The sequence below is a fragment of the Gymnoscopelus microlampas genome (genome assembly GCF_963454915.1).
Source record: "Gymnoscopelus microlampas genome assembly, chromosome: 24".
NCBI lineage: Eukaryota > Metazoa > Chordata > Actinopteri > Myctophiformes > Myctophidae > Gymnoscopelus > Gymnoscopelus microlampas.
The window spans coordinates 21,876,519-21,891,214 of NC_139961.1; the positions used below are offsets into that span (position 1 = coordinate 21,876,519).

At 39.7% G+C, this 14,696-nt stretch overlaps 1 protein-coding gene across 1 annotated transcript; it reads right to left on the bottom strand.

Annotated features, from left to right (window-relative positions):
- Window positions 1–325: 325 nt before the first annotated feature.
- itm2ba (integral membrane protein 2Ba) lies at window positions 326–13,122 on the bottom strand. Its single transcript, XM_084051247.1, has 6 exons — window positions 12,889–13,122; window positions 7,356–7,490; window positions 5,425–5,640; window positions 3,625–3,735; window positions 3,127–3,277; window positions 326–1,606 (listed from the first exon to the last, which is right to left on the bottom strand). The coding sequence occupies exons 1-6, from the start codon at window positions 12,979–12,981 to the stop codon at window positions 1,518–1,520; spliced, it is 795 nt and encodes a 264-aa protein (XP_083907373.1). The 5' UTR covers window positions 12,982–13,122; the 3' UTR covers window positions 326–1,517.
- Between the last annotated feature and the right edge of the window lie 1,574 nt (window positions 13,123–14,696).

Below are 14,696 nucleotides of genomic sequence, written 5' to 3' on the forward strand. Positions count from 1 at the left end.
AAGGCATTTGTAGAATCGGCCTCAGGTCTTAATGGGTTTAAAGTCATGCAACCACTGTTCAGGCTTTCTGTGACGGGCCTCGTGGTGGCCGTTTTGAGAAGTGGAGAAATAACCGCTTGTATTATGACTAGAAATAACACACTACATGGGGCTCCTTGCCTGCTGGACTCAAAGCTTCCTGGAAACACCAGGACAACCCCCCCCCCCCCTCCCCCGCCCTGCCAGGATGTCATGACAAAAACAGTCCATAATGCCATTGTGTTGCACAGTGCAAAGTTGAATTGCAGAAGTTACCATATTTGTAAAATCATGAGAACAAAGACAATAAAATTATTAAGATTTATTGGTGTGTTACTGGTATGTTTTTTTTTTCCTCGTTTGTTTATATTCAAGCTATATACAAGTTAGTGCCGGCCTGTGCGTTCACAAGGTCACTCCGGTGATAATGAAAGTCGTCCTGCAGTGCACTAGTTACAGCAGATAAAAAAAAAAACTAAGATCGAACCCTATGCAAAAAAAATCAGACCCTATGCTAAGAATGCATAATATGCACAATATTCACAATATTATCATTACTCGAGTACAATATATTGTAACTATGGTTATACCCTTAAACAGAGTGTAATAATCTATGACTGTTCAGTGTTAAAACACTTCAAGGTGTTTATAATAATGATTTCATTTCACCCCAGAGGAGTAGATACATAGAAAATATCCCACAAAATAGAAAACAAACCAAAAAAAACAACGCTTTCCAAGGAATAGTTCAGGTTTTTAAAGAAGCCAAGCTCGACTCTTATACGGTCTAATACATTTCTTTCAGTTCATAAAAAAATCTGTCGATTGAAAGCAGAAACGGTTACGAGAATGTATCAGCTGGAGTAGTCAACAGCTTCCAAAATGTTTTATAATATAGTTGTAGTCCGTTAAATTGGTTGCCAATTGTTTCGGTCCTGTTATGCAAGTCCTGTTAGCCTCGCTGTAAGCCAGTGAGTTGAGGAGGACATAAAAGTCCTCCTAACTGTTAACCACCTTGAGTTTTCCCCCCCCCCAACGATAGTTTATTTCGGCCACATTGACTTGCAACAACTACTGACAAACTATGACATCAACAAATCAGCTTATAGACTGATTTTCAACAACATGAGTAATGCTTTTGGACCCCATTGACTGGCACTAAAGTTGGTAACAATGGTGTGCTTTCAATCCTTCAATATTCTTTTTTTTTTATGAACTAAAAGAATCCCCACTTAACACTCCAATCATAACTGCCTCTTAAAACACAGAACTGTTCCTTTTGCATGCCAGTCAGAGTTGCCCCTGTGCAAAGGTTTCTGTCTTTTCATTTTTTTTACACAGTGAAATATACATTGGTAAATTAGCTTTCACATCATATTGCTCAGAGGTGGATCTTAACCTTGACAGCAGTATTTAACAGAATGCAGAGAATCTAGATGGAAAGGAGATTCAGTAGAAGGATTAAAATAGAACTATACAACGTCAGGGAGGTTTCCTGTTTAAGGCTCACAGATGAGGGTCTCCACCACAAACGTGTTCTCAAAATGACGAATCTTGTGGCAGTTCAGGGCCTCGCGTTTTTGGATCCCTGGAATGAAAGATACAAAGAGAGGTTAGGATGGTTATTAACTATTGAAATCCTATATACATTGATCAGGGTTGCCAAGGCTCTATGCTTGCTCCCCTCCTTTATCGCGACGTGTTGTGAGCTTGTAGATAAGCTATTTTCACCAAATGTTCCCCTATTATGACATTGCCACAATGAGGACGCTAGGGTTCATGTGATTAAAAGAGGATATCCGCACACTGTTTTGAATGCTCCCAAAGTGAATTTAATGTGTACAACGTTTCGACCCAAATGGTCTTAGTCAGGTACATAATGTACACAGTATGTACGTAGAGACATGTACGTGCCAGACAAAGACTGTTTCAGGGGAAAAAACAGGGACACCAGGTTGAAAGTGTTTACATAAAGGATATAGAAGAACTGTTCTAAAGTTGAAAGGACATTTACTACACTTCAACCTCTTCTAATGAGCGAGAATATAATTATGGTGTCAAAGGACATTACTGGAGCACAGATGGTATATTTTATGCACTGCTGTCTGGATGCAGTAGTGTTCTTTAGAGTCTTTTATTTAAATACTAATTACAGTATACAGCTTTTTATGTACATTTTATTTATATCAGGTTTACTACTAGTACTTCCGCTCAAGGCTCGACTATCAGACTGAATAGAACACAGTCTAAAGGTTAATCGAGACTTTGCTGCACGACCGTCGCTCGAACGACATGTTTATTCAGTTGAAAATATGTCATTTATCATCCAGTGACACTTGCCAAAAGGGTTGTTATGAGGCTAGATACGTGTGGATCAGAGTGTCGGCTAAATGCCAAACATTGAAACTTTAATGAACAACTGAAGGGCGAACGACCGTTTGAGGGAAAACTGATCCCGCAGCAGCCAACCTCGGTTCAAGGCCTGACCTACGACTGACCTCATGTCACCAGGCTTTCCTTTCCAAAATATAAAATTCAAATTTTTGAAGAAGCTTGTCGGATACATACATTTTCACAAGTTTATGGGTAGGCCCATTAACTATGACGCCCCTGGTTTCTGAGGTAATGTTTTTTTTTGGGCTAATTCTCTCTAGACCGGTGTAAGAGCCATGTATATGATTGCTTGTTATAATTGCTTGTTAATTGATGATGTCACTGCAGGGCTTGGTCAAGGCCAAGTTGCCTAGGTATTTAACAGGGCTGTAATCAGCAGCAGGTGTTGCCAGTGGCAGAGGCAAACAGTTTTCGACTGTGTCTCATGAGAGCTGGAGGTCTGTGTACGTTTTGAGTTGTATTAATCGTGTTTGTTTATTGTATGCTAAAGTGATTGGCACGAAGCTACTAAGAATAAATATAATTTTTTATCAACTTCAACTGATACTTGTGGACATCAGTTTATATGGAACACACGTCAGAACTCCCTCGGCAACCAGTGTAGTGCCAGAAGTATAGGACTTTGACACTACACTTAAAAGTAGCACCCAAGTATAGGACTCGGGCGTACAACCGGGATCAGAAAACTGTAAAACGTGTTGATCGCAGTCTAACCTAGGACAGTGGAGCGGCGCTCCAGTTTGTAGGTGTCGCGTCCCTGACACAGGCTGTAGATGAAGAAGCCGAGGTCCTCGATGTTGTCCAGGCGCTCTGTCACCATCATCTGCTCATGGATCAGGTACGACTGAGGCAGGTAGGTACCAGCCTGGATAACAAGATCATATAATGTTAATATTATTATTAGAAACCAGTTTTAACAGTGGTAGGTAGGTACCACCTGGATTACTATATATATATATATATATATATATATATATATATATATATATATATATATATATATATATATATATATATATATATATATTACAAATATTATTATTATTCGATACCAGAACAAAATTATACACAAATAATATTAGCTACACAGCAGACAGTGCTATCTTGAATATTACCGATACCGTTAATGACCTTGTGCCTCATCTCCAACTGTCAAATTCCCACTTTTTTTCCCACACAGTTTGAGGTGGCAGATTTTACTATGCTAATTACCTTTATGTTGACAAGCAGTTCCACAAAGTCCTTGGGAGGCATGACAATGGAGGTGTTCAGTGGAATGATGTAGCACTTGTTCAGGAACAGGTCAAGATAGGCTGTGAGCCTCTGGTGGAGAGAGAGAAAAGATTCAAGCGTCAGCACTCTCAAAACACATGCCCTCTTCTGCTCGCCAAAGTCAAAGAACAATAACTGCAGGAAGTGAAATGAAACACGACTTTACATTTTATGTCCTGTCACCAAAAGTAAGAGTCAGCATATTAGTTGTTGTATAAGTTTGTTGATGGGAAAACTAAATGGTATTCATAATCATAAACGATGACTTTTAGAACACAACACACACTGTGAGGTAACATTGGTGTAAGTCAGAGTGGTTTATTGTTGGTATCGGCAGAGAGCGAGCCTAACCCCTTTTCAAAGAGTTAGACCATTGGAAGATGGATTGCTGAGGTGGGGAGTGCCACACCGCCCATCAGCTCCCAGTATTTACCGCACGCCTTAGTTACCCAAGCTGTGCTACTCGTACGCCGACTTGGCGGTGCCTGTGAACAAACCCAGAACCTTGTGGTCCAAAGGAAAGTGCTTTACCGACCGAGCTACGCGGACACGTGTAATTACTTAATTCATTACTTTTAATTGTGCACTGAAATAATAAACCGTTAAATAACATTAAGGTAGTTACTGTTAGTTGGAGAGAAATGCTTTGCTCGATCTTTAATGTAAAGTTTGAGGTTGTTTTTTAAAGTGTGTAGTAAATTCTTAAAATATACATGCAAGTAAATTCTAGAATACATGGTGCATTGTTGAGAAAATTCATTTTCCTTTCTCCATTCACGAAAGCAATGGAAAAAAAATATGACAGTTGACATTACTAGGCTGGTTTGTGTACCAATGACTCTGCAACTCTCCAGAGTGCAAGATTCTCATTGTGTTTGCTCACACAGATAGGAACGCTGGGGTTATATTTGCGTTACATTTTTTTTTTGCTGCCGTCAGGGGGAAAAAAAGCAAAAAAGTCCTTAACTGCAACTTTGTTGGTATTTCCTTTTGTCTTACTTTAATTGCAGGTTTCTATTCATTGTGCATCGCTGTAAAGCATTTTCTAAACTGTACTTTGTAAACCTAGTTAATTATTCATTTTATTAATATGTCTAGCGTTTTTCATGACCCCAGAGAAACTGAGCTCATGAGCAGCATCTCCTAAATAAATATAAAATATACAGTGTGTGCGTATGCCTGTCCCCTCATAGTTATTTAATCAGTCGTCCGAGACTTAAATTGATCTGGTCTTTTTTATGCTTTTTCCATTCACATCTCTTGTAAACTCTAGTCTATATATAACTCATTATTCAGTTCTCAACCTCGCCATCTTGAAAAGGCTGCTCTCCGTTTCACTGCAGTAAACACAATTTTACAAATTTGTTTAATCCAAGTCCAATGTGACATGTTGTTGGTCAATCAGTTTTTAATGCGTCCCAAATAACTTTCCAAATAGACCTAAACTTTTAATGCTGCTGCTAAAAACTATTAATTCACACATCAACTTGAGTTTGTTTGACATTGTTTGACAAACTGAGTCCCTTGACATTTTAGCTTAGACCAGTGTGGTCGTCTCGACCCTGGTGTGGTTTTGTCTTTTGAGTGCCTTACTTTGTTGGATGTGTTTTTAACAGCAGAATTAAAAGTCCATTTGGTTCCATTTGTACGCTCTCACGAGTTATGGGGGGCGCCTCGAAATCAAAAGATTAGAGAACCACTGAAACAACACCGAGGCCGAGTCCTCCTCTCTCCTCTCACCCGGTTGAAGTCGTGGACGATGTCGGCGGGGTCTCCGTCGGAGAACTCTGGCACGGGGACGTTGATGAGCTCCACGCCGTCCTCCTCCAGGATGCGGATGCTCTCCTTGATGTGACGGAGGCGCGCCGGCAGGCCGTTGAACTCCTCCACCTCCGTCTCCTCCACCATGTAGTCCTCCTCCCTGTAGTCCACCCCACAGAAGTACACCTGGCCCTCCTGTAACGAAAGGAGAAGGCCACGTGTCCTGGTGAGGGGCGTTCGTTTGTGAACCGGACCATTTCATTTCCATTCAAATAATTGCGATGTATGATTTAATTGTTTTTTTTTTGTTGCCATTGAACAATGGAACTATGTAAATAAAAATGACATTTCCGTTTGCCCTTTAGACCGTGTAAACAGAAACTGCACAGGGCAGATATGACTAAATGGGATCGTATTTAATAATTTAATACTTTAAAAATAAATGATAAAATTGTGGAAATAGCCGATCTACAAGTTCACAATACGTTGGATCTGCCATTTTCTCTATTTGTGAGACGAATATTTTTCAACAGATTACATTTATACACATGAATTTAAACGATTCTGATGATTTAGCAAAATCATAAAATTGCAATCAGGCGATCATGTAATACTTGTGACAGGCCTACGTATTATGCATCCAAGAGCAGTGCTTCGCAATAAAACGCTTCTTGGGTTAAAACAAGGATCTTGGGTTAAAACTAGGATATGTGAAGAAGGGAAGGACAGATACAGGATGACACTTTTTTGGTCCAGCAGTTCCTGCTGCCAGATTCATAAGCGTTCGTCAGGGACTGGGAGGCAAACTGGAGTTCGATGGAATGAATTTAAGTCAATGAGAGTGGGAAAACTTATGAATAAACACCAACTTTTAATGATTGCAACCTTTGTTAAAAAGTTGTTTACTGATCTCCTTGTTCTTCAGTGTGCACACTATATCATTTTATTGGGGTAACTAAAGAGCACAGAGTGAGTTCCTGGCATGGCTGTCTAGTCTGGAAACCTGATGAATCTGCCAGAGCGAATACTGCCCACTCTGTGCTCAGTTACTTCAATAAAAATTATATAGTGCACACAATGAAAACAATGTGCGATATCTCTTTTATTGTCCCGAACCGATGATCTGACAAAGGTCGCAATCATTAAAAAAAATGGTTTATTCATAGGCCGGTCCAGCCGGCTCTCATTGACTGCAATGCATTCCCAGCTCCAGTTTGCCTCCCAGTGAGTCTATGGTGCAAACTAGGTCGTAGAACATCGGTCTCCTCCTTCTTTACATATCCTGGGGTTAAACTTGACATGACAAACAGAATATCAAAACATACATCCTAGAGGGAAATATAAAATACAACCTAATACGGCCTCTTATCATTACAAAATCGTCAAATACAATATTGCAACAATACCTGGGAACATATTATTTTAACATTCAAATAAAGTGCTGGATATCTCATTATTAACCACATGTAGTGGTTAATGCAAATATCCCTACTCTGTGGCAAGCTCAAAATGCATCATAATGCAATGCGTGAGCTTGTAGATTTTGTACCCGTTTTGGGCATGTCATTACTGTACAAGCGAAAAATTGCTTACGTGGTTAATCAGATTAATTAATAATTTCACATCGATCAGTTTCTCGATTAATAGAAAAGGTAATGAATATGAAATGCTAAGAAAATTCTGGTTGATAGTTGCAGCCGAGTTCTGCAACTAGCAATGGACAGAACACTTTTTCCAGTGCCATTTTGGAGAGTGAAATCTCCACAATGCATAAGGAAGGATTCGGATAAGATTTTCACGTCTTCCTCACAATAGGATGACATGTATCAATATATATATATAGTTACGTAAACACTAATGTCTGTAATATGAAAAAAATAAGCTTGTCTTTCAACCAATGATTTGCTCACCTGCAGCATGTAAGACCTGTACAGGTAAGCTCCTCCCACCACCACACCTGTCAACATGAGGCCAAGTCCAAGAAACATACACCAACACCACAGCCTGGACTGATGACGGTACACTGGCCTGCACTCCTCTAGGTCCTGTAAGCGCGCGCGCACACACACACACACACACACACACACACACACACACGTCAATATGGAAAAGACGTTTAATTCTATACAACAACAATTATGTTAATTACAATTGGATTTTCTCATCTTTACATCCTCATATATTCATACAAGAGCAGTGTGGATTGGGACACACACACACAAGTTTCTAATCTAATCAGACATGCTGTGTAGAAACAACCACCTATGACCATTTAACCACTTTCTACCTTTAGATTAAAAAAATATATATGAACCGCACACTGTCAACTTGCGCGGTACAAGAGAAAGGTTTAATGAAGCAAAGCAACGTTTCGGTCGTGAAGACCTTCCTCAGGCACCACTTTCAAGCTGCTATTTTTTCTGAGCATGTCAATAAGAATATATGCAAAACTGTAATCTACAAGCTCACCACACATCGCGTTGTGAGCTTGTAGATTGGCTAAAAACAAGCAAGCTAAAAATAAAACTGGTTTTATTTTTGGAGAATATAAGTGCTGGAAGTGTGCTCAGGAGTGTGTGTGTTGTTGTTGTGGACAGAGGTTTATGTAACGTTTTTCTACGCACGCTGCCTAGAAGCTAATGCTAATCCTTCCTCATTCACTCACTAGGATTTGACCTTTCACCTGTAGCCTAGCCCTTCCTCTAATACCCCTCTACTTGGATTAGTTCTAGGAATGCAACTAGCGATTATTTTCTTTGAAATGATTATATCAATAACTTTCTCAAATAATAGAATCTATTAAAATAGTTTCTTTTTAATATTTGTTATGTCACAATGCAATGAGTTGTGAGCTTGTCGATTTTTTTTTTTAGACTTTTCTATTTTTGAAAAACTTAGAAATCTATGTTTTTCGAGTGGTATCGATTTTGCGCTTTTTGAAAATCTGTCAAAACATTGGTAATCAGTGGGCTAGGACTCTCCAAAATCGGGATCGATATTTGGACCCAGAAATCTGGCATCAGACAGGCTCTAGTTCTGAATTCATGTGTGTACTCTTTTGTGGTGGTGATGGATGCTCACTGTCTCCTAACAACTGACGCTCCATAAACCACTGTGCAGCCAAAACGGACCAACTCCCAGTGCCAGCATCAAAGAGACACCTTTGTGAAACTCCCTGTGGAATATTAATTCAACTAGCAGGCGACAGCCGAGTCTGAGGTGTCTTGTTTACAAAACAGCACCATTTAAGATCAAGTTGTCTGTGGTCAACGGGAATCGTCCAGTGGCTGGAATCCATCGAGTATGTACTTTGAACCGGGATGTAGGGTTGCAACTATCGATTCTTTTTTTTGTGATTATTCTATTGATAATTCTTTTTCATTATTCAAATAAACGAATTGAGGTAAATTGATTGATTTTAATAAATCGACTAAATCGATTAGTTTAACTGTTGCAACCCTACAGGAACGAGTGCATATTTTTTACGTTCAAGAATGCTTTAAGTGAAGTTTTGAACATACATGTGCTGCTATATCATAATAGCATGAAATGAGAGACAAGGGCGTGGCTTTTTAATTGGATGGTAATTTGCTGAAGCGCTCAGACTACGCAGCTTAACACTCTTTGAGTTTGACCTCTGGAAACCTGTAAATGTCCTGATTTATGGGTATGTCGCTGATTAGCGATCAACACAATGACTCTTCATGATGGTAAAATTCAATTTGTAGGGACATTTTACCTCCGTTTTGTTGTCAGCGTATAATACACTCAAGAACATTTTACACCATTATGTGGTGTAATGGGATGACGGATGAGATTGTGTTCATGCGCTTACCTAGGGGTTTGTTTTCTTATTTTCTTGTGATGGTGAATCGGTCTGGCCCATATATTGGCCATGAACTTTTTTGATGACATGTATCAGCAATTACGCAGCCTTTGTGCCCTGATTTTTAACCACATTGATCCCTTATTCTGGGGACAAATTCGAATATTCAATAAAATTGGTGGTCTACAAGTTCTCAACACATCCCGTTGCAATGTGCTGTGAACTATTTTTGAAGGTTTAGAATAGTGCTTAAAAAGGAGAATACCACTCATTTTCAACATTGAATCATGTCTTTAATACACCTTAGAGCTGTTGTGTGGAAATAAGAAAAAAGTACCCTCAGCCAAAAGTACACCCTGCGTATGTCACTGATCACATGACCTCAATCAATCATCCAGTTTTAGGCAACATAGAATGGGGGGGGACTCTTTTCTTATTTCCACAGAACAGCTATTAAAGACATAGTTCAATGTTGAAAATGAGCATTCCCCTTTAAGTGGTTAAAGGCATATTATGTAACTTTGTCCTGTGTTTACACAAAATACAAAAGAAAAGTGGCCATCATTTCCTTCTATACCAGCAGTCACCAGCAACTGGAGTAGTGTGGGGGTGTTTGCCTGCAGAAACACATTGCCCTCTCGCTGCATTTGTGTTTTTATAGCTTGTATTGGTAGGCCAAAAACATCCCGGTCCACCAAAACAAACAGTGAAAAGACCTAAATACAGCGAGGTTCATGCAGGTTAACACCACCACACTACACTACTCCAGTAGCTGAAATACCGGTATGTATTATTATTGGTCTTAATGTCATTGCCAATGTTTCTAAATATATTATGAACATAATGAAATTACATATCAGTCCGTCTCAGAAAGGTCACTCTGACTTTCTCTTTCACTCTGACTGTCGTTTCTGTTTGTCTCACATTGTTTTGCAGAAATAATCACCTCTGTATGTGGAATGCTGAACTTTTGCTTTTTAGAGCATTCTATTTCCACCATTTCATTAGCAGTCCTTTTGCAGAGAGCAGAGGTCATAAGTGGCTTCTGTCTCTCAAGCACTTTTATGTTCTTCTGGACTCTGTTCCTGTGGGACACATCACAGAGGCAGCCAGCGGAGCTCCTTATCCCCTAGATTACTTTCTAATCTCACTCCAACACGCTTCATGTCTGACCAACCTCAAAACTCTTCCCCGTTTGCTCTACTTAGGTTTCGAGATCACAGCAGTAGCAGCACAGCACTTCTCTCTCACTTCTGTTTCCCACATCAAGTGTGAAGGTGAATTCAAGTCGAACCGATTGATCTGACCTCGATCGTATTGTAATCTCATGAGAATAGTTTTTCCATGACGTGTAAATGTATGTTTAGTTTTTCCATGACGTGTACATATTCTAATATTTGATACAATGATTAAAGAAGTCATTTTTCAAGTTGGAATGCTGGGCTGCATTCAGTCTGTCCAAAACGTATGGTACAATGGTAGCACTCTTTCTTTCACAGAGAGAAATGGTGATGGTGACTGTCTCTTACAGTGAAATGGTGAATTTAACATCCTGCTGCCATTATGGTGACTGAGAAGGCGATTCTGTGTGTCCTCTTCGAGGAATTGTCACAAAGCTAAGGTTTAAACTAGTTTGAGCATAATTTGTAAGCCACATTAGAATACTGAAATGTTATTTTCAGAAAGAAATGGGACGAAGGTGCTTAGGGAGGGAATAAGGTTTTGAAGAACATACATCATAAACATGTACACTCATTTATGATATGCAAACGTATGGTAAAGTAAGGGCTGTATATCCTGTGAGTGTGAATGAACCATTTTCACCACATTCAGACTCATAAACGGTAAACACAGCTAAATATAACATGAATTCTGGGTGTGTTTGTTTAATTTAGGTTACTATGTGCCAGCATGAAGTTCAAAGTACAGGGACTTTGCATTGCTGGCACAGTAACACTAAAAACATACTGTACCCTGAATTTATGTTAATGCCCTGAGCTGTGTGTGCTTACAATTTAGGTATTTAGCAGACACTCTTCAGGCCCTGTTTTATATCAATAATATAAACAAGAAACCTCAATTTTCAAAGGGTAACATTTCACTTTTATATTGAAAGGTGACATAAGTAATGTTCTAAAATTGCATTATGGGAATTGTTTGACCAAAACATTCCATTTGAGTTGGAGCTGTTGCCCTGTGTCTCATCATGTTACTTGTTAATGTTGTCTGTTGAGGAAAACGTTGATACCAGGGCCTTTATCCTCCAGACAGAGCAACTTACAAGTTCAAGATCGGAGTAATCAGAGTAAGCAATGAACTCTAGTCAACAAACAACGAGGTAAATAACCATATCAGTAGAGTTGCAAAGAGAACAATGTAGCTTACCCAACAATGACACTGTAGGTCACTGTTACAGTACTTTTAGGGTTACACCCCATGCCCTGACACACCCACCAAACAAGAGAAAACACTTCAAGAAGTCTGTTGTTGCAAAACACTGTGCTTTGGGAGGAAACGGTATCATTCAACGGGAAGGAATGTTGCAAAAAATGTTTTCACATTGAACACAACCCCCTTATCTTTCAGTATCACCTGATTATCAATGCGTAAGAAGACCATTCGATTGAGTGAACACAGGTGAAGGATTGTTTCATCAACTTAAATATCTGACGTTGATTTAATATGAGAAAAAGACAAAGTAAAGTCTTTGTTTTAGAGCTCTGATGGGGTCTAGCCTACTTGGATGTGTGGCCTCGAACTCTATGACTTGGTCAAATTATTAAAGGACTTTGTACTGTTACTGTAAAACTGGGGTTGTTTGTTTCTGTGTGTGTGTGTGTGTGTGTGTGTGTGTGTGTGTGTGTGTGTGTGTGTGTGTGTGTGTGTGTGTGTGTGTGTGTGTGTGTTCCCCCTATCAGATGAGTACATGTATCCAATGGGGTGATAACAGCAATACAGATAAATAATGTCCTTCCTGTGTGTGTGTGTGTGTGTGTGTGTGTGTGTGTGTGTGTGTGTGTGTGTGTGTGTGTGTGTGTGTGTGTGTGTGTGTGTGTGTGTGTGTGTGTGTGTGTGTGTGTGTGTGTGTGTGTTACACATTGTATCATGTGCTCTTGTAGCCAGTCACCCCATCCAACAGCACTGTAGCCAGGGTTCCTCTTGTGGTGTGTGTGTTTGTTTGTGTCGCTCGGGTCAAAAAAAATAACAGATCTACAAGCTCACAACGCGTCGCATCACGACGCGTTGTGAGCTTGTAGATCCGTTCTTTTTTGACAAGGCGACACCGCCGTACTATTAAGCACAGTCTCTTTCGCTTCCTCATGTCAGCCATTTTCACACACACTCACACTCACTTCTTTTTTTGCAGGCTGTTCTTGCAAAGCGGAAAACACTCAAATACACTTTTACACTTGAATAGTTTATCCACAAATACTGACAAAAAAATTATGCAAAATTGAAATACATTAAAAAAACGCACCAACTAGCTGCTTATAGAATAATTGCATAATGTGCACGACGGCCCGGAAATGATTACAACGATAAATAATGACAACGTAATTATTCGTGTTTTTGCATGATAACATTGCATTTAAGAGAAAAGGCACCGAACAACTCACCGTCTCTGTGGGGATGAGAGCCTCGTCGCTGGACGAGGGCTTCTTTATGGGCTCTTTCTGCCCCAAGGACGAGTTGAACGTCACTTTCACCATGGTTAGAGAGTTAATGGACGATGTTATGCAGCTATAGCCGTCTGTCGAGACGTTGTTTATTCACCTCTGTGTGTTCTTCTGTCTGTACAGGCTGTGTGTGTGTGTTCTTGTTCTTCTTCTTCTTCACAGTGTCTGATTACACTGTGACGCACATCAACACAAACCCAGCGAGAGCTGATAAACCAGGGTTGCCACGTCTGAGGTTTTGCGACAGAAACAAGCAATCAGGTCTGTGAAAACAAGCCCAAAAGGAAGCGAGCCCTTCTTCGCCCTTTAAAGGAGTAGTTCCGTTCAACCCAAAAAATGACTTATTTTCAAGCAATTACACACCCCATGTGAAGCCTTGAATTCATGTTTTTTTTTTTGTCGCATTCCTGAGCCAATTAATTAATTAAACTGACCATCGGTCAGTCGGAGACTGAAAATAGAAAATAAGTAACTATTTGGTTGAACTACTCCTTTAAACTTAATACATTGGCTATTTGAAAATAGCCGATCTACAAGCTCACAACACATCGCGATGTGACGCGTCGTGTGCTTGTAGATCTGCAATTTTCAACAACAAAAAACTTGAAGAAAATGTGGAATATTTTAACGAAACAAATAAATCTTGTGTATATAAATATTTTCAGATGGGGGTCCGCAGCAGAAAAATAGGCCTACATATTAATTTGGTGGTCCATGACTTGAAAATGTTTAAGAACCACTGGTTTAAACAACATTAGGAAACAAGCCCAAATAAGCAACTAGACTTTAGAGACGAGCCCAAAAAAAAACCTGCATTTGCTTATTTGCATGCACCTTAAAAACAAGGCTCCAGACATCCCAAAACAAACTGGTAAGGCTACTAATTGGCCTTACACCCACAACTCATCTAACCCCTGCTCACTTTGCCCCCCACCCCTCCCCTCGAACTGTTTACTGTACATATTTTGTTTCTCTTCTTTTTTTAAAAACTGATTATATGATGTTCTGCATAGTAGTGTGTATCTGTCTGTCATTTATTTATGTTAATGTCACTATGAATTGAGCACAAAGGTCCCCCAATGGAAACAAGCCAATTGCTTTCTTGGGTTTTTAAATTCCTATTAGCTGACCTTGTATTGAGCTGTACTTTCATGTGCTTTTTTTATTATTCAATAAAAAGTATTCAATCAATCAATCAACCCCCAGCCCCCGGGCCCCAACTACCAACATTTACAAGCAACTTTACAAGCCCAAAGTCGCTTATCGCTTAGCACACATGGCAACGCTGTTGATCACATGAGCACAGTGATACGCCCCCCTCCCACTGGTGGAAGAAGAAGTAATCTGATTATTAATTTTCACTTAAGTAAATGTGCTTGTAGTTACTTTTCACTACAGACCATTATTGATGATTAATAGCGTTTGAGCGGATAATTGTTCCGTTAAATTGTACTGGGGTTTTCAATAGGTGGTCCGTGAAGGTAGTGCATGTGGTCCCTGACCATGCATTTAGTAATGTAGGAAAGTGAAGATGTGTTTTTAATTTTGTGTTTTTTTCCACGGAACCGGTCCGGTCCGGGACCACCAGTGGTCCTTGAGGGGGTTCTAGATGGTCCCCAGTTAGCTTTAATGATGGAGAGTTGGTAACCAAATTAACCCAGATCTTTAACTCTTGAGAGTGTAAAATTAAACCAAATGGATGGACCCTTACGGGTCCATTTGGTATCATTTCAGGAGTTCACTCAGGA

Excerpts from the sequence above, each read along its gene's own strand:
- itm2ba (XM_084051247.1), bottom strand. The coding sequence starts at position 12,981 with ATGGTGAAAGTGACGTTCAACTCGTCCTTGGGGCAGAAAGAGCCCATA. Across the intron at positions 7,491-12,888 it reads CTCTCATCCCCACAGAGACG|GACCTAGAGGAGTGCAGGCC; the intron begins GTGAGTTGTTCG and ends GCGCGCTTACAG. Across the intron at positions 3,736-5,424 it reads TCGTCCACGACTTCAACCGG|AGGCTCACAGCCTATCTTGA; the intron begins GTGAGAGGAGAG and ends TCTCTCCACCAG.